Genomic DNA, 23,078 nt, shown 5'->3' on the forward strand with positions numbered 1-23,078 from the left:
CTCTCTCTCTCTTCGCCCTCGACAATAACACACGACTCTTGCATCACTTCATCTTCCCGCAATCATCCGCACAGCTGCAGTCCTTGGCATTTCTTCGACTCTACTGCTTCCTTGTACACATTTCAGAACCACAAAAAAAGACGACTACGGGGACGGTTTTCTCATTTGCATAGACACGTTCAGAGGGTCACTGGAAAAGCTCGCTGCAACTGTACCACCAAACTCGACCAAACACTTCGATTTTGCTAATCTCGCTCTTCACGAGTCCCCCTTCTTCACGCAAACAATGGAATGCCTTCGCCAGGAGTTCAACGACGGTGTCGTTCTCAATGGACGATACCAGACCATTGCCCCGCTCAACCATGGCTCCTTTGGCATGGTCTTCATGGCGAGAGATCTCCGCACCACCGAGACTGTCGCCATCAAGTGCCTGACAAAGAAGTCGGCCGCAGATGACGTCGGGCTGGACTTTGCCATTGACGACAAGTCCGAGGAGCTTGTGCTTCACAGCCGCCTGGGCCGCCATCCCAACATTGTCAATCTCATCGACTCGTTTGAGACGGACGCCCATGTGTACCTCGTCATCGAGTTCTGCCCTCGTGGAGACCTGTATGAGGCTATCCGCCACGGCCACGGCCCTCTCGAGACCGAGCATGTTCGCCGTTTCATGCTCGAGCTGGTCGATGCTGTTGCCTACATCCACTCCAAGGGCATCTACCACCGCGACATCAAGCCCGAGAACATCTTCCTGACCCAGTCGGGATCGATGAAGCTCGGGGATTTTGGCCTGGCCACCACCGAGAAGTGGACTTTCGAGACCACGGTCGGCAGTGACCGCTACATGTCGCCCGAGCAGTACGACTCGGCCGGTGCTGGGTACTCTCCCGGTCAGGCTGACATCTGGGCCATTGGCGTCTGTCTCCTCAACATCCTCTTCTCTCGCAACCCGTTCACCACCCCGACCGAGGCTGATCCTCTGTTCCTCGACTTCTCCCGTGACAAGCAGTCCCTCTTCGACGTCTTTCCCTCCATGTCTCAGGACACGTACGAGGTCATTGTGGAGTGCATGAACCTGGACCCCACCAAGCGCTCGCTCGTTGGAGCTCGCCGGGCTCTCAACCGCGTCGTCAGCTTCACCACCTCTGACGAAGCTCTCGATGACTTCTGCTCGGCCGAGCGCCGCACCATCGCCTCTGCCCACCGCGAGCCTCTCCGCACGCCCTCGCTGCAGAGCCCCCAAGTTGATACCGGCGCCTTCCCCTGGGCCAAGGCTCTGCAGACCAGCCCTCAGGCCGTTCGCCAGCTCAGCGCCATCCCAGACGACGAGAGCTACACCGAGGAGCTGTTCCCCAAGTCGGAGCAGACGACCGACTGGTGCTCCGCCACTGGCCAGACTCCATTGTCTTCCCTGGTGGACTCCAGCCTGGCCGGCTCGATGCAGTCGCTGAACATCGCCCGACCCAAGATCCAGCGGTCTTTTGCCAAGGTCTCTCCGATGGCTGGCTCCCTGCCCATCACCATGTCCAAGCCTCGAAACCAGTCGGCCATGTCGCTCGTCTTCGGCCGCAAGGACACCGTGTCTAAGAGCTGGAGTGACATGTGGGATGAGGACGTGGAAGAGGAAGAGCGTACCAAGCAGCTGCAAGACTTCAAGGAGATGAACTCGAGGACCTGGAGCCAAGACAGCAAGCTCGACGAGGACGACACACCTCGGCAGGGCTTGTCTCCTGCCCCCGAGGCCTCTGCCATCAACATCCCCAAGGTGGAGAAGCCGTTGATCGAGCGGGCCATCGCCAACAACATCGATGATGATCTGGTTGCCGATGGCTTCTTCTTCCACGACGCTCCCGAGACCCCGCAGAAGCAGGAGCAGCCTCGCTACTCGCCGCCGTCGAAGCGATCGGGTGTCGACAAGTGGGCAGAGCTTGGCCAAAAGCGACGGGCCTTTGCCGACTCGTCACCCATGGCTCCCAAGACCCCAGAGGTGACTCTGAGGACTGGACGTGCTATCGGGTCTTCGCTCACTTCGGGCTTCAAGTCGATGGGCCATGGGGTCTGGGATCACCATGCGTCGACACCTTCCCACCCCCCTCACAGCAACTACTCTTTCTTCGGCAGCTCGACTGCCAATGTTCATGGCAACAATTACAGATGGAACGCGAGCAAGGATCGCGTCAAGGAATGCCCCTGGAATAAAGGGCGGGAGTTGAATTGGCGTCGCGAGAAACGACTTGATTTCTTGGGCGACGCTGAGTGGGTTGGTGGCTGGCAAGAGGCTCACTCGTGAGTGAGTGCTCGACTTGGCCAGCCTGCCACTTGTGGTTGGACTATCATTCCATTTCCTCCCAGGCTCGACCTGGGGGGGTAGGCGCTGCTGACTCTGGGCTTTTTCTTTCTCCTGCATATTCTGTCTTCTTCCCACACCCTTTTCCGTGGTTTGCCGTGGTGGATATTTGCACACAAATTCTTTTTCTTGTGTAGGGTTCTTGTGTTACGATGTGGTTGGCCTCGGTGTCTAAAGACTGTCACACCTCCTCCTTTTCCTCTTTCTTTTCTTCAACCCTTTGCATGACATGAGGAACGAGGCAAACCGGCAGGGAGATATTATTATTTTTGGTTTCACCTGGGAAATGGTTGGTGGTGTTTACACGGCAAACCCGGGAGTCAGCAGCCTTACTTGATGGACTTGATTTAGATCAACTCGCTCTCTGTGTATTAGATAGTCTATCTCTAGAATAGTGTCACAATACCAGAAGTTACCCACTCAGACAACATGTTTTCTCACTGAAGACAGATCGAGCTATAGACAACGTATCGTGATCCTGGCGACAGGAGGATTATGACAACCGGACCGGGCATGACTACGCTAGCGTGGTGAGCAGATGGTTGGTATATAATAATATATTATTTCATCTGAGACATGGCATGAGAAAAGATCGTTCAGGCAGACCCTGTGATGATGCTATGATAAAACTAAATCGTTCGGAAACGCTCCAACCTCGGTGGGATGCTGTAACAACCAGAATGCATGCGTGTCGTAAGGAAAAACACAAGACCGCCAGAGATAGATACATGTATCATGTAAAAAGTCTTTTTCGGGGGGTTTTTTTTTTTTCCTTTCAGTTGGCGCCGATGAGGCTCTTGGGCAGGAAAGCCCAGACGGTGCCGACGACGGAGAGGACGACGGAGATGGACATGAGGGCGAGGGCGCCGAGGCGCTCCCTGGGGGAGATCTCGTCCTTGAAGAGCTTGAGGTAGAAGGCGATGGGGAGGCTATCCTCGGGGCAAAGAGCGAGTGGTAGATTGTCGGTTAGTTGATCTCTTGTGTATAAAAAAGGGGAGAGGGGACAAGAGAGAGACAACTCACGTCACGCAGATGGTGAAGCACAGGGCGCTGCCCATGAACGCCATGATGCTGTCAAACGCCGGGAAGAGGATCGAGATGGCGAGGAAGACGAGCACGGCGGCGACGCGGATGGCCACCTTGGCGGCGCCGCGGAAGTAGGCGGACCGCCCGACGAGCCAGCCCTCGGACGCGGCGGGCTGCTGCCGCTGGTGCAGGCCCGCCAGGACCTCGGCGGTCGTGACGATGGGCCGCGCGTTGAGCGGGATCTTGGTCAGCGGGATGACGGCGATGAGGGCGCAGAGCAGGTAGGTCAGGGCGCGCGGGTAGCCCGACGTCTTGAGCACGTTGGACGTGATCTCGTCGAGCGTGTCGTCGCCGAACATGAGCACGCCGGCGACGGCGGTGACGGCGTCGAGGAGGTACTATTCTTGTGTGTCAGTTTGTGTACAAGTGCGAGAGAGAGAGAGAGAGAGGGAGAGGGAGATAAGGGGACGGGCCGAATGATGCAAAGTTTTAGGGGGGTCTGGTGAAGAATGCCCATCTACTTACGGTGCATGAGAACGTGACCTTGACGGCCTGTCCGTACCTGTGCGGGTGGCGCATGTCTCGGTAGATCTGTAAGAAGAAGGAGACTACTGTCAACATATTTGCTCCTTATTAGACAAGACATTAACTCTAGGGGGGAGTCTGACATTGGGGAACACGCTATGGCCGCCCCACGGCGACATGAGCAGACCAAAAGATAGGGGCAGTGTCAGCCAGTTCGCCGGGAACAGGTAGGTGACGGCGGGCTCGATCAGAGACCCAGGAGCCTCTTGCTTGACAAAGCCGTCAATGACGAGGATCGTCACAACTAGAATTCACACACACACACGCAAGTTAGCCGATCAAACTCGTTTTCAGTAAAGAAAAAGGGGATATAGATATGTTTTGTCGGGGCACTCACTGCCAAAGCAGCACAAGATCCCAACGATGCTGGTGAAGCTCAGCAGCCGCAGCGGGAGGAACTGGAGGGGCATCATGGCGAGCGAGCAGAGGATCTTCCAGCCGGTGACGCTGAGGAAGCCCGGGAAGAGCAGCTCGAGGGAGTCTGCGAACAGCACGATGAGGGCCACGCAGGCGGCCAGCAGCTCGAGGGTGAACAGCACGCTCGTCGCCACCCGGGCGCGCGGCCCGAAGGAGATGTACGCCAGGTCGGAGAAGGTGATGACGATGGGGTCCAGGTCCATGCACTTGGCCAGCAGGCCGGCGGTGTAGGCCGTCACGAGCGCCGCGCCGGCCATGATGATCATGCCGCAGATCCAGCCGGCGTACTTGATACCCATGGGCAGGCTGAGCAGCCCGACACCGATGAGCACACTAAAGAAGAAGAGAAAAAGAAACGGACAAGGGTCAGTCAAACATAGAAACCCGCCAAAAAAAGCTTTTGCACATTGTCCACCCATGCATAAAAAAATGTCAAAACAAACAACAGAACTTACTTGACAGAGTTGAAAATGGTCTGCGGCAGGGTCGACTGGCCCTCGACGGTCAGCACGATCTTGCCGTCCTGCTCGACCTCCTTGACGAGGATGGGCTCGACCTGGCCGTCGGGCACGTTGACGCCGCTCTCCTGCTGCTGGCGCCACAGGGCGCCGGCCTGCGCCATGGTGCTCTCCATGTCGGCCGCCGCCGCCCCCAGGGAGTCGATGGTCCCGTAGCCGCCGCCGCCGCCGCCGATGCTGCCGCGGTAGGACCCGTAGCCGATGCTGCCGCGGTAGGACCCGTAGCTGCCCACGAGCGGCGGGGTGGCCAGGTGCGGCGGCACGGCGAAGATGGAGCTGGACCGGCGGTCGTACCCGCCGCTGCTGGCGCCGGAGCTGCCCGCGCGGAAGGCCCGCGCCAGGTGCGCGTCGCCGACGCCGACGCCGCCGCCTTTGCCCGCCTCCTCGCCGCCGGCTCCGGCTCCGGCGCCGGGGTCCGGGCTCTCGTCGCGGACGGCCTGCTCCCAGTTGGCGGCGCCGGCCTCGAGGTGCTGCCGGAGCAGAGACTGGCGGGGGCCCAACGCGCCGGCCTCGACGTCGTGCCGCTCGTGGTGGTGGTGGTCCTCGCCGAGGAGGCCCGGGTCGAGCGGCGCCTGGTCCGGGGCGAAGACGAAGGAGGGCCGCTGGGGGATGACCTCGGGGAAGCCGGCGGCGCGCTGCCAGGAGCGGGCGAAGGAGCGGACGCTGTTGACGCCGCCGATGTCGCCGAGGGCCGCGAGGCGGTTGGTCACGGAGGAGCGGCGGCGGCGGCGGCGCAGGTCCCCCGAGGACCACTCGCCCGCGGGCGGGTAGGGGTCGACGTCGGCGTCCGAGTCGTCCGGGCCGCCGCTGCTGCCGCCGGCGTTGGCCGCCCGGAGCAGGGAGTCATCCTCGCGGAACTGGACGCTGCGGCCGCCGACCGAGGAGAGGCTGCCGCTCCGATGGGGCGAGGAGCTGCCCCGCTCGAAGTCTTCCCAGGTCGGGGCCGTGCTGGGAGCCATCTGCTGGCCGCTGGGGGAAAGAAAGAGAAGAGACGCCGAATTCGGGGGGTTTGCCAATGGGTTGCGTCACAGAGGAAGAACAAAATATCGAGGCTCTAAGGCAACTGTTTGTTGACCTTGTCGGCGGGGGCTCCAAGTTGTGGGGATGGTTAGTTATCTGTTGGTCCTTTGAGTCCAGGCTAGTTATGACATCAATTCATGCGAGATGATAAGGGCACGATCTCGGTCTGCGCAATCCCACTTGAAGCACACAATTGTAAACAAGGCAATTGAGAATGATAGAGAGAGTAAAAGGAAGTGCCAATAGGTATGAACTGGTCGAACCGAGTCTGAGAGTCTCGTGGAAAACCCTTCAGGGATCAGCCAACGTTTTTCAGAGAGACTAGCCTAGACCTTGCAAGACTCGGTCTGTGGGCAGGCTAGGTAGTTGGATAGCAAAGATAGATAGGCAAGATTCGAACCCGTGGGCTGATGATATAAACTACAAGTAAACTAGGCGCTCCTCGCGGACAATCCCTACCCAGACTTCACCCGGCAGTATCTGCAGACCCGTTCTGGTGCAGCAGGAGGAGCGTACGGTACCTCCGCCGCGCTTGTCGTAACGTGGTAAATCATGGTCACGAGGAGAGGAGAGACGCAAACGAGATCCTCGAGCCTACTTAACTAGTACTAGGACAAAGTACAAGTAATGGAGTGTGGGGAAGGGAAAGCAAGGATGATGGGTTGGCACGGTTGGACTGCAGAGATAGGACGAGGCGATATGCATCGCACAGACGTTCGAGTTCTCAACCGAGTACGTAACAGCTGCCAGATCGGAGAGCCGCAGAAGTGTCGAGAAGAGACGCCAAATGACCTCTTGTCTGCAACCCCTTGTCAACGGGCTTATCGCGATGTGGCTCGGGGGCCCTCACTCATTGGACAATGGGCCATGTAAGTCGGCCAGATCGGTGTGATAGTGGTGGAGATGAAAGAGGGGCTGGGCTGGGCTGGATATTGCCTCCCACAACAAGTACGGCCCGACACTGGGCCAGCTTCATGTCTCTGTGCCCTCCTTCTCTCTCCACACAAGAGATAAACACACACATATTGACATCACGCAACAACTGCAGGACCATAGACGCCTGTCAAAGAGGAAGTGACTCGGTTCTCTTCGGTTGTAGTGCGGATAATTCAGACATCGGACGAGAGAGAGAGAGAGAGAGAGAGAGAGAGACACGGAAAAGAAGACGTAGGAAGCACGGGGAGCTGCAGCTTTGCATCCGCCCGCCCCAGGCGGCATCTGTAATATAATAAACATCTAAGGAAGGGTTGGGGGTTCCCGTATTGCTCAGCAGTTGTGCCATACAGGCCGCTCATCTATCCTCTCAACATCAAGTTCAATAGGTAATAGGCTGTATGTCATAGACACATGTAATACAAACAACACAACATCATGACAAACGAATCTTGACATGACAATATTTCATTTCTATCAACTAGACCAACTCCCATAACCTAGGCACCTAGAGGGAAAGTCCCAATAGCAGCGCAGTAGTAGAAATCTCAACCTAATTTTTATCACCCCCCCCCCCCCCCCCCCCCCCCCCCCCCCTTTTTATGATCCCTCAAGCCCACGCCTCCAGATTCCTCAGCACGCACCCCTCCCCCCCGGGAGCCCGCGCGACCAGCCTGCCGATCCGAAACACCCTCTCGCCCGCGGCCTCGAGCTCCGCCACGACGCGGCGCTCCTCCTCGCCGGCCGCGACGGCCGCCACCATGCCGACGCCGTTGTTGAACGTCCGCGCCATCTCGGCGGGGGCCACGTTGCCCGCCCTCCGCAGCCAGCCGAACACGGGCGGCACCGGCCAGGCGCCCACGTCGATCTCGGCCGCCAGGTGGGGAGGGAGCATGCGCGGCACGTTCTCCGTCAGGCCGCCGCCCGTGATGTGCGCCAGGCCCTTGAGCCGCGGGACCACGCGCTTCAGCGGCTCCACGTAGATGCGCGTCGGCGTCAGCAGGCTGGCGCCCACCGTCGTCGTCCCGTCGTTGCCGTCAGCCCAGGGGCAGGCGTCGGCGTACGAGAGCCCCGCCTTGTCGACGATGCGGCGCACGAGCGAGAAGCCGTTGGAGTGCACGCCGTTGGAGGCGATGCCCAGCAGCGCGTCGCCCTCGGCCATGGCGTCCTTCTTGGGCAGCCGCAGCTCCGGCTTCATCACGCCGATCGCGGCGCCGGCCACGTCATACTCGTCGCCCGAGTACATGCCCGGCATCTCGGCCGTCTCGCCGCCGACCAGGGCGCACGTCGACTGCTTGCAGCCCGTGGCGACGCCTCCGACAAACGAGGCGGCCTTGCCCACGTTCAGCTTGCTGCAGCCGTAGTAGTCGAGGAACATGACGGGCTCGGCTCCCTGCACAATCAGGTCGTTGACGTTCATGGCCACGAGGTCGATGCCCACCGTGTCGTGCTTGTCCATCTCCTGCGCAATCTTGAGCTTGGTGCCAACACCGTCGATGGCACCGACCAGGATGGGCGCGTTGGGGTAGCCCGCCTGCGACAGGTCGACCTCGCCGCCGAAGCCGCCGATCTCGGCATCGGCACCGGGCCGGCGGGTCTCCTTGACGGCCTTCTTGATCCTGTCGACAAGCTCGTTGCCGGCGTCAATGCTGACGCCGGCCTGGGCGTAGGAGAGCGACTCGGCGGCCGCGGGGGCAGCGGCGCGGAAGGCGCGGTGGGCAATGTCTTTGCGGTAGAACATGTTCTCAAAGTTGATGAGCGTGATGCCCTCCTTGTAAGCCTTCTCGACGGCGGCCTGGAGAGAGTCTGCCGTCGCGTTGGCGGCGATGACCCGGCCGCCGGCGGTCTGAAGCTGCTCGCCTGCCAGCTTGGTACCGGCGTGGAAGATGGTGATGCCGGAGCCAGCTGCGGGCGTGCCGACGTTCATGGGAGTGCCCTTGGCGTAGCTACCAGGGTAGCCTCCCGCGGCGACGACGACGGTGGCGCTGAACTTGGGCTCGACGGTGATCTTGACCTTGTCCAGGCACCCAGTGGCACAAGCCAGCATGATCTCGGCCAGATCCGTGTCCGCGGACAGGAGAGGAAGGACGGTCTGCGTCTCCGGGTCGCCGAATCGGACGTTGTACTCGAGGACCTTGGGTCCGTTGGGTGTGATCATGAGACCAGTGAAGAGCATGCCCCTGAAGGGCGACCACTCAGCGCGCATACCCGCGATGGTGGGCTCGAGAATCTCGCGCTCGACCCTCGCGATGAGCTCGGGCGTAGCGATGTTGGTAGGCGCATAGCAGCCCATGCCGCCCGTGTTGGGGCCCTGGTCGCCATCGAAGATCCTCTTGTGGTCTTGGGCCGGAGGCAGTGACTTGATTGTGTAGCCGTCGCAGAAGGACAAGATGCTCAGCTCGTCTCCGGTCAGGAACTCCTCAATGACAACCTCGTCTCCCGCGTCGCCAAAGGCCTTGTCCAGCATGATCTCCTTCAGCGCGGCCTGCGCCTCTTCCTTGGTCTGGGGGATGATGACGCCCTTGCCGGCGGCCAGGCCCGTGGCCTTGATCACGACGTCGTGGCTAATGCTGTTGATGTACTCGCTGGCCTTGTGGTAGTCGGAGAAGTTCTCGTAGGCGGCGGTGGGGATGTTGTGCCTCTTCATGAAGTCCTTGCTGAACGTCTTGCTGCCCTCGAGGGTCGCGGCGGCCATCGAGGGGCCGAAGCAGGGGATGCCGACATTGCGGAAGTGGCTCTCGATGCCGGCGACGAGGGGCGCCTCTGGGCCCGGGACGACGAGGTTGATCTGCTCGCGCTGGGCGAGGCCGACGAGGCCCGGGAAGTCCTCGGCGGAGACGGAGGTGTTGTTGGTCACCTTGGGGATGGAGGCAGTGCCGCCGTTGCCGGGGACCACAATGATCCTGTCGACACGGTCGGACTGTGCGAGCTTCCAGGCCAGGGCGTGCTCTCTGCCACCGTTGCCGATGAGCAGGACGGCCAGCGGGGAGCGAGGGGCAAAAGAAGCCATGGTGTCTGGAGGTTTTCTGGTCTCAGAGTCTGAGGCTTCAAGTATTCTCAAAGATTGTTGGGGTAGGTCCGAGGACGGAGGTATGGCAGGTTCCCGTAACGAAAACTGCCGCGCTCCTAGACGTCGACGGCGATGTCTCCATCTTCCTGTGTAAGTCGGATCGCAAAGAGGAAAATTTTTGGCGGGCTTTTTTTCAAGGCGCCGCCAGCGTCCAGAGCGAGCGACCCCTCCCCCGCAGCAGCTGGTAGCCCTGAAGCGCGATTAGATCTCCAGTACTTGTACTGGCACGAACACCCAATTGGCCAATCCTAGGTGGTCCTGGCACAAGTTTTTTTTTCTTCCCAGTGGGGTTCATATCAAAGGTACTGTACTCTAGGTAGGTACCTACCTATCTACAATACAATAGGCGCTATCAGGGTGATAATCTTACTTTCAGGGTCTCAACTGTCTGTTCTACCTAGGTATTATCAAGATTCTATCTCAAGGTCTCTTATCAAGTAGTTAACAAGCCGGGTGCAACATCCATTGAAGCCACTGTTTGATGTCTGCACTCTGCCACTCACCCATCCTCAGAGAAAACATGTGAGACGGGGCACGGCATGAGATAAAAACCTCATCCATTCACATCGTCGCGTGCATGCCCATCCTATCCCCCATCCCGTCCATGGCGGCAGCCATCATCACAACACTCCCAGACCCGCCGCCGTCCCCCTCCCAGCAGGAAGAAGAAGCCCTCGACCGGCTCGTCTCGGCCCTGCAGATCTGCGCGGGCTTCAACCGCCGCAACAAGAACCAGCACGGCGCCTCGAAATGGTGGGCCCAGTTCGACATCCTGCGCCGCAACGGCCGCCGCCTGCGCGACGAGCTGCAGGTCCTCGTCGAGCGGCAGGCCAGGCACGACAGCAGCGCCGGTAGTGCTCTCAGTGCCCAGAAGAAGAAGAAGAGGCAGCAGCAGCAGGAGGGAGGGGCCAAGCCGCCTTCCAGAGAGCTCGTCAAGGCGCGCGAGATCGTCGACGCGAGAGCGAGGTGGCTCCAGAGAGAATGCCTGCCCAGGACGTACCTGTGAGTCTCAACTTGATTCTTTCCCCACCGTGCTTGGATCAGGGGGTACAATCGAGAGTCGTCGACCCCAGCTGACCTTCGCCGACAGCGCCTTCACCCAGCTGGCAGCCGATAACCAGTACGCCGCCCTGGGCTTGCTTCTACTCGGAGTGCTTGCACAAATACACAACGCACTCTCACTCCTCTTGGGCGATGAGCAGGCAGAGCCGGGCACGACGCCGCTGCCAGAGCCCGCATCATCGGCCGAGGCTGCTGTGGCACGGTCCGCTGCTGTAGGACCTCCGTCTGCATCTCAAGCCCAGACGCAGAAGTTGCCTCAAGGCAAGGTGGATATGGGGATCGCCATCTCGAGAAATGAGCCTGATCCCGGGAAACCGGTACGGAGAGAAGATAAGCCCGGGAAAGGAAAGTCCAGCATCGCGATGGACTCTGAGCCGCAACAAGCTCAGACCACGGCAGGACAAGGACCCGACCCCGAGCCTAAAAGCAGTCAGAAGCGGGCTCTGGGTCCGGCAGGCGACGACGAGAAGAAGGACAAAAAGAAGAAAAAGAAGCGGAAGAAGGGCGATGAGTTTGGCGACCTGTTTAGCTCTCTACTCTGAGGATTTGATCTTTCTCCATGATACCCCTGTCTACGTATATGATGCACGATATTTGAATATCAATATATCCGCGACGTTCAATCAAGCTTCAACATGGCGCTTGGGATGCCTTCAAATGGCAATCTGCCATCCCGTGCGACAAGCTAACCAGTGTATCATTGCAGTCCCTTGGTGCTACGTCTGTAATCAGATATAATTCGACTGCTTTTGAGCTTCCCAGACACACAAAGCCAACGCATAATTCAAATAGCAACGAAAAGAATAAATGGATAAAAGACGGCTTCCTTGCCTGCGTTCTTCCAAACGCCACACTATCCCGTGACCCCAGCCTACAAGCAATGAAAGGAAAGAACATCCGTCCTAGCCATGCCCACTATTCCATCGTCAGGCATCCAAGCGTTCTCCAAAGGTATCACGATCCCATGCCTCCCTCCCACACCAGGCGGCGACTAGTCCAGCGTCTTAGCGCAGCCTAGAGCAGGGCCCCCTAAGCGCCGTGGTAGCGGCTGTAAGACCAGATACGAGCGCGCATATCGCCTGAGCCAGTGGCGAAGTAGCCTCCCGTGGGGCTGGGAGCAACCGAGATGACCGAGTTCTTGTGGCCCTGGAGCATAAGCTGCGTGTTGCCAGTACGGGGATCCCAGAACTGGACACCGCGATCCTTGGAGCCCGACATGACCCAAGCGGCATCGGGGGTGAGAGCCACGGACAGCACGAAGTCCTAGAGGTTTGAATTAGCTTCCAAAGCACGCCCATCAGCGTATCGGGGATTGGCCATCTTACCCTGTGACCCTCAAAGGTCTTGACGCATCGCCCGCCCTTGGGCACCTGGTTCGGAAGACCGCGGGGCGTACTAAGCTCCCACATCTTGATCGTCTTATCCAAGCTTCCACTGACGAGGTCCTTGCCGCTCGGAGAGAACGCGACACTGTAAACACTGTCCTTGTGCCCATCTGGGCCCTCCAAACGCTCCACAAGGAAGCCATGGGCGATATCCCAAACCCTGACACTCTTGTCGAGGGAGCCCGCGGCAACATACTTGGTGTCGGGCGAGATAGCGACGGTCGTAACACCATCCTCGATACTCAGGGTCAGGATGCTGCCACCCGTCTCGATATCCCACAGGCGTACTGTGCGGTCACCGCTACCGGAAGCAATAGTACGTCCATCACGAGCAAAGTCAAGCGAGTAGATGTCTTGCTCGTGACCCGAGAAGGTGTTGCGGATGGTTCTTGACTGAATATCCCAGACCTGCAGACTATGAGCACTACGATACGGTACTGGGGGCTAAATCTGGGGATGAAACTTACTCGAATAAGCTTGTCCTCGGCACCGGTGGCCAGGTACTTGCCATCGGGGCTGAAGCAGACGCTACGGATGTACAGATCGCCGGTGATGTCGACCGAGTCGTCCTGGAGGACACACAGCTTCTCGCCGGTCTGCACGTCGTAGATCTGCGCCGAGCGGTTGCAACCAGTGGCCACGTACTTACCATCGGTACTGAATCGAACACAGCAGACGACGCTCTCATGTTGGAGGGTGTGGACCAGGTCAACATCGAGGACACGAGGGACAGCCTGGTTGAAGATAACAAACCAGTCATCTCGCGTCTTCTTGAAGTGGGCGGGCAGGCGCTCAGGGTCCAGGTCGCCAAGAGCATTCGGCGGCGGGTGAGCAGCAGGAGCCATCTGCATGCGTGCATGATCGGGAGTCGGGTGGGAAGCGACCTGAGGAGACTGGCCAGGTCCCGGGTAGGGGATCGGGGTGTTGATCTGAGGAGTGGCAGGGCCGGCGGCAGGAGGCCTACCAATGCCGCCGCGCTTTCCGGGGCCGGGAGAAGCCGTGCTCGGAGGCGGCTGCGAGGGGAAACCGCCGGGAGCAGGCCCAGCCGGGTAAGGCTGCTGGAAGGGTGGCTGTTGCTGAGAAGGCGGTGGGGGAGGGGGAGGGGGGCCTTGGAGACCAGGAGGCGGCTGTGTCATCTGGTGCTGAGGAGGCTGCTGCTCTTGCGGCGGGGGAGGCGGGGGAGCAAGACCACCCTGGCCTCCTTGACCAGCCATTATGGAGGCAAAGACGTTGTTGCCCATGCCAATCGACGGAGGCTGCGGGGGACCGCCGTGTTGGGGAGGACCGGCCATGGCGCCCTGCGGAGCTCCACCGCGTTGCTCGAGTTGGCGGCGCAGGTGAGCAATTTCTTCCTCATACCTATCCAAAGATGCGCGTGTTGGTCAAAGTGTATCAAGAGAGGGGCGATATGGATGGATATGGATGGATAGACATACTTCTGCTTAAGGTTCATGTGGGTCTGCTCCATGGCATACACCTTCTCACGGATGAGCTGCATCTCGTTGACCTGCGCCTGGACTATAGCAACATGTTAGCAAGAGCTGCCACACGAAGTTGCGCAAGCCGCCAGGCTGGTGCTGCTGGGATTGCCTTCGGAAAGAAGGGCATCTGCGCACAAGTCGATGCAGAAGACAGCGGGTGATACTCACTCTGATGCTCATAGTTCTCGCTGGTGCGCATCTGAGACTCAAACTCGGACCTGACCTGCTCGAGGAGCTCGTTCAGCCTGGCGCCATTGTTCCCTGGAGGAACGCCCCCCATTCCGCGATGGGCGGGATACATGGACATGGTGGCGTGGAGGCGACAAGAAAACTCTTGAAACAATAGCTTCAGAGCCTGATGGTGTCGGGAGGGAAAAGTCGCGCGTATTGCGCGTCGCGATAATAGAAGACGGACGGGACGGCCGAAATGCTGTCGGCGATGTTGTGCTTGTCGATGGAATAGATGGTACGGCTGTGTATCGAGCAGGCCGATTGCGCTAGAATTGACGATGCAGTTGCGCGATGCTCTCGGCTGACGATTTGGGTTGGCGACTCGGGGAAAAAAGGCCGGGGCCACAGGTAGACGAGCTCAGTGCGAGCGTCGAAGCAACCGATCAATGGGGGTTCCCGGGGAATCGAGGGCCCAAGGATATGGTCGATGAATGAAGAAGAGGGCGAAGGCGGGTGTTGACGATGCGATGCCCAGGGATTGTTTGGCGCCGTGTCGTGGAAGGGAAGAAAGGGAAGAAGGGGAAATGGGTTGGAAAAAGACAGACCGATTGAGTAAGGCAGCCAAAGGTTTACGGAGTAGACGAGTCTGACCAGCAGCCACAGGTCTCAGTCAAGAGAAAAAGGAAGGATGGTCGGGTGTCCCACTGGGCGGGTCCTGTTAACGATGGCCGTGTCTGGTACTGAGCGGTCTTAACAGTGCGCTAGCCGAGTGACCTCCGACCTGGATTTACGGAACCAGGATCTCTGCGTCCACACTAAGGTACTTACCTACCTAGCTAACTCAGCCCGCACCATGGCTCGGGCGGGACAGAGGAGGGTTGGAGGGTTGGAGGGCGGGCGTGGGTACCTAGCACCGCAGCACGAGCACCAGGCGCGCAGAGGCAGGAGGGCGGGCTGGTGGCGGGTCGGCAGGTTCTCGGTGGGGACGGTTGAAAAGTGGGCTCCCAACTGGCACCCCGGGCGGACAGGGGGTGACAAGCCCACACCCACAGCGCATTTTTTTGCTCCGTCAGTGCATCCGCGGGTGGGTGCGTTGGTGTGTGTGCGTGGGCGTGGGAAATGTGGACTCGTGCATGCGGCGAGTCGAGCTAAGTACACACCTAATTTGCAACTACAATACCAACATGGGAGCAGGGTCCGGGTTCCACCCGATTGCCGTACACAGGGTACCTGCCTAGGGAAGTAGCTGCAGTACAAGGAGAAGTACAAGTAGCTGATTGTACATTCAGCCCTTTGCATCGTAGGTACATTAGATGCTCAATGTACTCAACTCAACTGCCTCGTGGTATCAGTATCAGACGCAGAGGGCTCTCGAGAGTTAGGTAGTTACACGGTACCAACTCGGGAAGGCGTGGTGGGACTGGGTCCGGCCAGGTAAGAAGCAAATTCTGGAGCAAGAGGGCTGCGGGGTCCTGCCAATAACGGAAAAGAAAGGCTTGCGGCTGGCTAGGCGAGGAATGCACGACCAGCGCCACAACAGACATGCCGAGCAACACACGACAAGCGATTGACTACAACTTAGGTACATGCTCATCCAGAACAGGCACACTTGACCGGTTTCAACTTTTCTTTTTCTGGTCCAGTCCAGGCCACAAGGACACGTAAGAAGTGTTTGCTTATTGGGCTCGAGGTGGGCTACCCGAATTCACCCTTGGCTTCGTTGTCTTGGGAGCATGCGATTCAGCCTTCTATTCCAGGTCTCCTGTCGTTTAGTGCAGACGAGCCAGCGTCGATGCTGGCCAAGAAAGGGTGCGCACGAGTAAGCTGCCTGTCTTCCATGTCTAGGAGATGTAGATCAGACGATCAAAACGCTCGACTGCTCGTCTCCTTCCCTTCTCTGACTTCCTGTCGCTTCAAGTGGTTGAAATGAAAATGTGTTGATGTTTTGGACGTGTATTTGCTGTCGAGCAGATGACACCGAGTGGGAGGCCCAACGTCCCGTACCATGTGTAGCTTCGGGTGGTATATACATTTAGGACGTAGGCACCTAACTTTGTTTGGTTGCAGGACTGTGCATACATCTAGCGGGATGATGTTGGGGTGATAGGGGGGGTGGGGAGATATGTTGGGACACACTGTACATGTCAATGATGGTCGGTATCAGGGTCAGAGGAGATGCACCTATGTCCGAGGCAGGATGATACTTTCAGGTCTTCTCCAAGGAAATGCCTTGCAAACACGATCCTTTGCTGTATGTAAGTGTATCGTCTACCATACGCAGAACCCGGCCGGGCTTTACTAGACTGTAATCTCTGTTGATTTAGAGGCTACCTCAAGATCAAGATCAATCTACCTATGGACAGCTTGGCGTCCTGACGTAGATCTGGAAGCCTCTCTAAGGCGACTAAACCCGAGTGTCGGGCATTTGAGCTTGGGTGGTGCTGCATTGGGTTGAGTAGGTTTCATCGGTATTAGTGTAGCGCAATTGTCAATGTCGTAGTGTGTTCGATCTGGGGAGAGAGAGGTATATCGAGCGTGTTCCATATGAGCAGCGGGAAAATAGCGGCTGCACTGGATGGCATAAACGATCCAGAACTGGAGAGAAGCGGGAGCGTTCCCTTTGGCCCAACGTAAATGCACCGAATCAACGTAAGATCCCGTTCTTCATACAGCGATAGGGCGGGTTGGTTCTGGGCACCTGCATGTCGTTCAGGGGTTTTTGGTTCTCCGGCCACATGCATCTCCTCCCATCGGAGAACGACTTACAGTGGTTTGATATGCGTCTCCCAGTCGCATACCTCCGCGGAAACCAACCAGAACTTTCCATACAAGGATGTGTTATCAGAGTTTGGCTAGTGTCCACGTCCGCGCCAATTCCAGAACGCTGGCAGTGACGCAGCTAGGCTTTGTTCGCCTGCTCTCTCTCCCCAACAAGAGAGGGACGAACCGTCTGGCAGAGCTCAGCTGAGACGAGCTGAAGAACTTCCAGACCATCGAGCAGATTATTGCCTGCTGGATCAGCTAGTCTCGGAGGTCATCCTCTTCAGCTCAGATGCACCCTTCACAAGAGATCATTCCACCTCACCCTATCCCCTTGGCGGCCAAGAGGACGACATCCCTGGACGGATCAAGCTGAGTCATCAAGTCGATACACACACACACTTACGAAGAACATCGAGGCCCCGCTCTAGCGCTGGGTAAGGTAATATCCCAAAGTTTCCCGCACACCCACATGGCATGGAATCGCTGGCCCGGCATCACCAGCCAGTCGGCGACGGACTTTGGCCAGATACCACCTCTCCATTCGCCAAGTGGTAAATGCTAGTAACCCAGGAATTAATTGACAGAATAAGTCACATCCATACAGCTATGCTCTGGGGTGATTCAGGATAGACTTGAGCATTGTTTCACGCCCCGGGGGAGTTTCATCCAGTCTGATTCGCTAGCACACAAATGTTGTTTTACATCCGTCGCGACCAAGTGTTTCGCTTCCTCTCCTCAGACCCGGGAACTTGGCACGACCGCAGGGATGTTACCGATTTTGCTCACCAAACTCATTCACACTCTCAAGTCATACACTATGAGGTACATTTTATGCTCTTTTTTTCCTCGAGAAAATCAACCAGGCATACCGCCTTCAATTGACAGAATTACTGCTGACCTAGCCCACGAACGGCGTTACAAGATAAGAAAATTCAAGGACACACCCACATCTGTCCGCTCGCCATTCAACATGTCGTGGACAAGGCCTCTCAGCCCAGCCTCGACTGCAAAAGACGGCGAGCGGGATCAGAGCCTAGGAGGTAGGCACCGAACTGCTCAGGCTTAGTTGGCCTTCTTGCCCTTCTTGCCCTTGCCCTTGCCGCGCTTGCCCTTGCCCTTGCCCTTCTTACCCTTGCCGCGCTTGCCCTTGCCCTTCTTGCCCTTGGCCTGGGGGAGAGGCTCGCGCTTCTCGACATCAGCGTCAGCCTCGTCGTGGGTGTGGTCAGCGGCGACGTCGCGGGCCTCGACCTCCTCGACAGCGTCATCGACGTCACGGCGGTTGTTCTTCTTGGCGCGCTTGCCACCCTTCTTGCCCTTCTTGCCCTTGCCCTGATGGTGGGGCTCGCGCTTCTCGACATCGTCGTGGTCGTGGTCCTCAGAGACATCACGGGCCTCGACATCCTCGACAGCGTCGTCGACGTCACGGCGGTTGTTCTTCTTGCCACGCTTGCCACCCTTCTTGCCCTTCTTGCCCTTGCCCTGATGGTGGGGCTCGCGCTTCTCGACATCAGCGTCAGCCTCGTCGTGGGTGTGGTCAGCGGCGACATCGCGGGCCTCGACATCCTCCTCGATCTCGCGGCGGTTGTTCTTCTTGGCGCGCTTGCCACCCTTCTTGCCCTTCTTGCCCTTGCCTTGGTGGTGGGGCTCACGCTTCTCAACATCGTCGTGGGTGTGGTCCTCGGAGACGTCACGGGCCTCAACAGCCTCGTCGTCGTCGGCCTCGGTCACATCGCGGCGGTTGTTCTTCTTGCCACGCTTGCCGCCCTTGCCCTTCTTGCCCTTGCCCTGGTGGTGGGGCTCACGCTTCTCGACGTCCTCATGGGTGTGGTCCTCAGAGACATCACGGGCTTCAACGGCCTCGTCATCCTCCTCGGCGTCGCGGCGGTTGTTCTTCTTGCCACGCTTGCCTCCCTTGCCCTTCTTTCCCTTGCCCTCTGTTGCTCATTGTTAGAACCAGGACACTCCTCGCTTCGTGCATACAAGATTCCGGACTACTTACGGTGGTGCGGGGCGCGGACCTCGACCTCCACAGCGGGGGCGGCGAAAGCCGGAGCGGCGATGGCGACCAGAGCTCCGAGGCTGCGGCGAGCCAGACCGCCGGTGTGGCCGACCTCGAAGCTGGCGACAGCGGTGGTGGCAGCCAGGCCAGTGGCCAGGAGCTGAACAAGAGAAGGGGTATGCATGGTTGATAACTTTAAAATACTCGGGCTGGCCGGCAGCTAAAGAACGGAAAGGTACAAGTAAAGACAGGGAAAAAGATACGAAAAGGAATGTCGCTGCTGGAGGACAATGAATGAAAGGATGAGGATGGAGAAGGTGGCCTGATGAGTGAGCAGGTTTGCGAGGGTTCTTTATAGTCGTCTTGGCTCATAAACTGCCCACGATGGCACCGGCGCCCAGGGTGAGACGTCTTGGGGTGCCCCTGTTTAGCCGCTGGTGCTGGCTGGTCGGTCGGGCATCGGACACGATGGGACGAAATGCCATGTCCGCTCGACATCTCGGTTACATCTCTGTAGCCTGTCTCAGGATGCCAGATTGAAAACAGCAAGGGTCATCGTGAGAGGTGCTAAAAAAGGGATGTCAGCCTCGACGTCGGTTCGCAGGCCAGGCAGGCGGTGATAGGGTCGCCCAGCATTGCGCCGGCCATTTTTGCCATACGAAAAAGACGCGCAAGTTCAAGCGGGACTGATCCCTGCGGGATTCCTGGTCGAGCAAGCTTGCAAAAGGTCAATGCGGTAGATGTTACTATGGCAATACATTAAGGATGGCCTGCAAGGATGCGTCTGGGGCAGGTCAATCTGGCAGGTCGATGGGCAGTGTGTCCAAGGGGAGCCTTGGGAGCCAAGGGGGATTTCCCACAGATCAACCGCCTCGACCTTCCCTCGACTGCCAGCTGCCGCCTGCGACGCGGCATGAGGCATGAGGAATCGTCGAGATTGTCGCTGATCACGGGTCGCATCCCTTGGCGGACAAGGAAAAGTCTTGGCATCTGCGACGGTGGTGAAGCGGAGATGGAACTGTTGGAGGCGGTGATCTTGGTCCGTGATGTGCAGTGACCCTCACTGAAACTCGGCCATCAGAAGGGCATCCAGCTGGGGGATCTCTACGTAAGGTAGCTGTTGCGTAGCCTGAGACGCCACACCATTGGAGCGCAGCGGAAAAGCCAGAGGCGTCTGTGTTTGGGCGGGAGCCAAGACGAAACACGAGCCAGGATGTTGGGGTTTCTGGTATCGCAGTCCTGGGAATAGCAACACAACCTAGCATCGGCTCTTCGACGTTACGGGGGACCGGTGCCTGGGGGGTCACCCCAGCTCGCCGCCGGGCTCTAGCACTGAAGCGGTCTAGCTTGAGCCTCAGGGCCCGGCGCGCTGTGACATCGTTTAACGCCCAGCCCCCGTCAAACGACTCGACGCTAAGTCTCAGATGTCCATAAGCATATAATCGACGTTTCGTCTAAGTCAGGGGCCAGACCTCAAGCGAGCGATGGCGAGGGAGTCTGGACCGCCTTGGTCGCTTCGTCCTTCCACGACTTTCCGCTCGTGATTTTCGTTGCTGTTTGGGTTCTATGGCGATCGGTCTTGTCCTATCATTCTCCTAGGGAAAATCAGAGGCTTCTTGTCCCAAGGTGTGCTGTGCATCCAGACGACCGGCTCTCTCGACGACACTACACCCTGATTTTCTTGGGATCTTCGCTTCGTTGGGTCGCATCTACAGGTAGTGTTGCGGTCTCTTCTAGTTTAATACTATCGTTCAAATTTTTTTTTTTCATCTTTGCGGAACTCGTTTTTCAGTTCGTTTGCACCCGGCGTGCCTTTTTGATACATTATTTTCGCCATGGCCAAGGTCTACCACTCGGTCCCGCTGGACGACGAGAGCCTCGATGGCAAGCCGGAGAAGCATGTTCGTAGCATAAGGCTAGACGGGGAGTTGCTGTCGTCGACTGCACAGCGGGCGTCCAAGCATTGGATATGGCTGGTGCATGCGATTCTTCTCTCCGTATCCATGACGCTATTCACGATCACGTTCTGCAACAAGGCCGGAAAGCCGACGGACCTGAGCTACACGAGAAAATATTCCTCCTACTGTGAGTGCGACTTGAGGCGTCCAGCCCGAGCCAACGGCTGACACAAGTTTATATAGCACCCGTCGCACCGATTGTCAAGTACGAGACGTCGAGGTGGAACTTGACCCCGATCGTCGAGGGCGAGTTTGTCGGCTACGGGCCGAAGGTGGACGAAGCATGGGATCGCATCGCAAACAGCAGTAAGTCTTTGTTCCCGAACCTCTCGTCTCACTTGTACCCAAGACAGCTAACATGGAATCTCAAGTGGGTGACACCATGATCTCAAAGGAGGAACTTGACCGTCTGGGGCTGCCAAAGAACTCGCTCAAGATCAAGCACCCTGTCACCGGTAAGGAAGGGTACAGGGCAGCAGTCGAGGTGTTCCACCAGCTGCACTGCCTGAACTTGGTTCGGCAAGCCGTCTACAAAGATTACTACATGAAGGACAAGGAGAATGACATTGGCGGGGCTGAGGGCAAGGAGGACCTCGATGGCCACGTTGGTAAGCTTACCTTTGCCCCCCCTCTCTTACTGCAGTTGCTGACGAGATGTAGATCATTGCATCGAAACCCTTAGGATGAATCTCATGTGCCAGAGTGACATTGGCATATTCACCTTTAGGACGTACCCGGAATACGGATACGCAGATGATGACTACTGGCCCGACTTCAGCACGCTGCACACATGCAGGAACTTTGAGGACATTAGAACGTGGGCCATCGACAAGACGGTGGCTTGGGACCATGATGTGTGAAAGCTGTGACCATAGACAATATAACATCTTGGACCGCCCTCCTGGACTGAACGACTCTTGTGATAACGCTGGATATGGTGCAGTTTGAGGCAAGATAGACGGATTGGGTGGAACGAAGGATGGGTCGACAATACTGAGCCGGCGCTCCAAGGTCGCGACTCACACTTGTTAATGAAGAGCGTCAACGTCATGGGCAGCTTGTTTCTGGTGCCATCTCGCCACCTCGGCCGGTAAGAACTCAGGTACGAATGGAGGCGCAGCATACCCGTTGACCGGAGCTCGCAACAATTGTCGATTGGATCCGGTATCAAAGAGCATGTGCTCGAGATGCAGAGAGCGAAACAGTATGATAGCTTCGGACAGTGTACCCTATTTGTGCTGGGTAGAGTTGACTGGCGTCTGGTCTGTAGGACTCTCGGGGTTTGGTCTGCAACCCATTTTCATAAATGATTGTCGGATCTGGACGGCTTCCGTTGGAGGAGAGTCGAGTCGAGGCACACAACCAAACGAGCTGTACGGTATACGCGTACAGGTGGGGAACAAACGCCGAACACTTGACGAATGGGAGCCGAGCTTGGGACCCGTCGAAGGCGTCGAAGGCGGCACGCACGCTCAAGAACATGCCACTTTGGCTAGGTCCGTCTTCTCGAAGGCCCGGGCAGCGGGGTCTGTCATTTCTGGGAATGGTCTGTCCCGGATGCCAGGCCGCCCGAGACCCCCGCTCATCGTGCAATTGGCTGACATTTTGCACGACTTGCAGCACGATATGGCGCTGTCCAGCGCAAATAACGGATGGCAAACGCAGATTGGGGGGAGCAGGTCTGTTGATCAAGGGGGCCGGCACCATCCAACAGATCAACGGTTTCCCTTGATCGCGTTCGTAATCGTACAGCAGCCGGACAAGGCTAATAATTCCGTTGGTCTGTCGGTGGGAATTGTAACCCACGTCGTGGAGGAACTCCGTTCTAATTCACATGCCATAACTAAGATACCTATATAACGATGTTGAACCCCCCAATTTGCCTCCCGTCGAGTAGTCGTGTTTCTTTCCGCAAGAGCTTGTTTCTTCTCTCTCTCTCGGAGTGTGTTCCAACAGTGCCTGGGTCAGGTGAATCGAAGCGTATTTCTCCTCCATTCCAAGGGTTGCATACTTCGGCGGTACCCTAGCTGTAGCACTACAACGCCCTTTTTGCGAGTTTTATCAGATCAGGGGCTGTCAAGTAAAGTACCTACATTAGGTGCTTTAGTGGGACGCACGCAATTGACAGTGCCATCTTATCGCGATTAACTCCGACCGGGGAGGGCCCTGAAGAAAGTCCGCTTTTCGCAAAATTGGCGGCAAATTCTCGCCGCTTTATTTAACCCACCCGCTCTCTCCTGTCGCTTCCAACAGCGCCGACTGCAGGACACTACACCCGTCCACCTACACTCCTTTCTGCCTCGTTGCTATTCGCATTGTGAGCGCTCGTTCCTTTGCCGCCATTGC

General features: G+C 57.8%; 7 protein-coding genes across 7 annotated transcripts; 3 read left to right on the forward strand and 4 right to left on the reverse strand.

Annotated features, from left to right (window-relative positions):
* Positions 1 to 286: 286 nt before the first annotated feature.
* E0L32_008191 (uncharacterized protein) lies at positions 287 to 2,287 on the forward strand (the record flags this gene model as incomplete). The annotated part of the gene is made up of 1 exon (XM_031143018.1): positions 287 to 2,287. The coding sequence occupies one exon, from the start codon at positions 287 to 289 to the stop codon at positions 2,285 to 2,287; it is 2,001 nt and encodes a 666-aa protein (XP_030992513.1).
* Positions 2,288 to 3,119: 832 nt separating this feature from the next.
* Positions 3,120 to 5,849, reverse strand: E0L32_008192 (uncharacterized protein; the record flags this gene model as incomplete). Its single annotated transcript, XM_031143019.1, has 6 exons — positions 3,120 to 3,321; positions 3,368 to 3,768; positions 3,896 to 3,961; positions 4,039 to 4,199; positions 4,293 to 4,705; positions 4,828 to 5,849. 6 exons carry the CDS (start codon positions 5,847 to 5,849, stop codon positions 3,120 to 3,122), a joined length of 2,265 nt encoding a protein of 754 aa, XP_030992514.1.
* A 1,604-nt stretch (positions 5,850 to 7,453) lies between these two features.
* On the reverse strand, positions 7,454 to 9,853 carry E0L32_008193 (uncharacterized protein; the record flags this gene model as incomplete). Its single annotated transcript, XM_031143021.1, has 1 exon — positions 7,454 to 9,853. The coding sequence occupies one exon, from the start codon at positions 9,851 to 9,853 to the stop codon at positions 7,454 to 7,456; it is 2,400 nt and encodes a 799-aa protein (XP_030992515.1).
* A 664-nt stretch (positions 9,854 to 10,517) lies between these two features.
* Positions 10,518 to 11,517, forward strand: E0L32_008194 (uncharacterized protein; the record flags this gene model as incomplete). Its single annotated transcript, XM_031143022.1, has 2 exons — positions 10,518 to 10,915; positions 11,004 to 11,517. 2 exons carry the CDS (start codon positions 10,518 to 10,520, stop codon positions 11,515 to 11,517), a joined length of 912 nt encoding a protein of 303 aa, XP_030992516.1.
* Positions 11,518 to 12,004: 487 nt separating this feature from the next.
* Positions 12,005 to 14,148, reverse strand: E0L32_008195 (uncharacterized protein; the record flags this gene model as incomplete). The annotated part of the gene is made up of 5 exons (XM_031143023.1): positions 12,005 to 12,238; positions 12,301 to 12,768; positions 12,828 to 13,719; positions 13,797 to 13,878; positions 14,010 to 14,148. The coding sequence occupies 5 exons, from the start codon at positions 14,146 to 14,148 to the stop codon at positions 12,005 to 12,007; spliced, it is 1,815 nt and encodes a 604-aa protein (XP_030992517.1).
* A 3,689-nt stretch (positions 14,149 to 17,837) lies between these two features.
* Positions 17,838 to 18,958, reverse strand: E0L32_008196 (uncharacterized protein; the record flags this gene model as incomplete). Its single annotated transcript, XM_031143024.1, has 2 exons — positions 17,838 to 18,709; positions 18,775 to 18,958. The coding sequence occupies 2 exons, from the start codon at positions 18,956 to 18,958 to the stop codon at positions 17,838 to 17,840; spliced, it is 1,056 nt and encodes a 351-aa protein (XP_030992518.1).
* A 1,651-nt stretch (positions 18,959 to 20,609) lies between these two features.
* Positions 20,610 to 21,592, forward strand: E0L32_008197 (uncharacterized protein; the record flags this gene model as incomplete). Its single annotated transcript, XM_031143025.1, has 4 exons — positions 20,610 to 20,859; positions 20,916 to 21,038; positions 21,104 to 21,340; positions 21,393 to 21,592. The coding sequence occupies 4 exons, from the start codon at positions 20,610 to 20,612 to the stop codon at positions 21,590 to 21,592; spliced, it is 810 nt and encodes a 269-aa protein (XP_030992519.1).
* Between the last annotated feature and the right edge of the window lie 1,486 nt (positions 21,593 to 23,078).

Source organism: Thyridium curvatum, assembly GCF_004353045.1.
Source record: "Thyridium curvatum strain D216 chromosome Unknown NODE_53_length_294859_cov_82.703090, whole genome shotgun sequence".
Taxonomy (NCBI): Eukaryota; Fungi; Ascomycota; class Sordariomycetes; order Thyridiales; family Thyridiaceae; genus Thyridium; species Thyridium curvatum.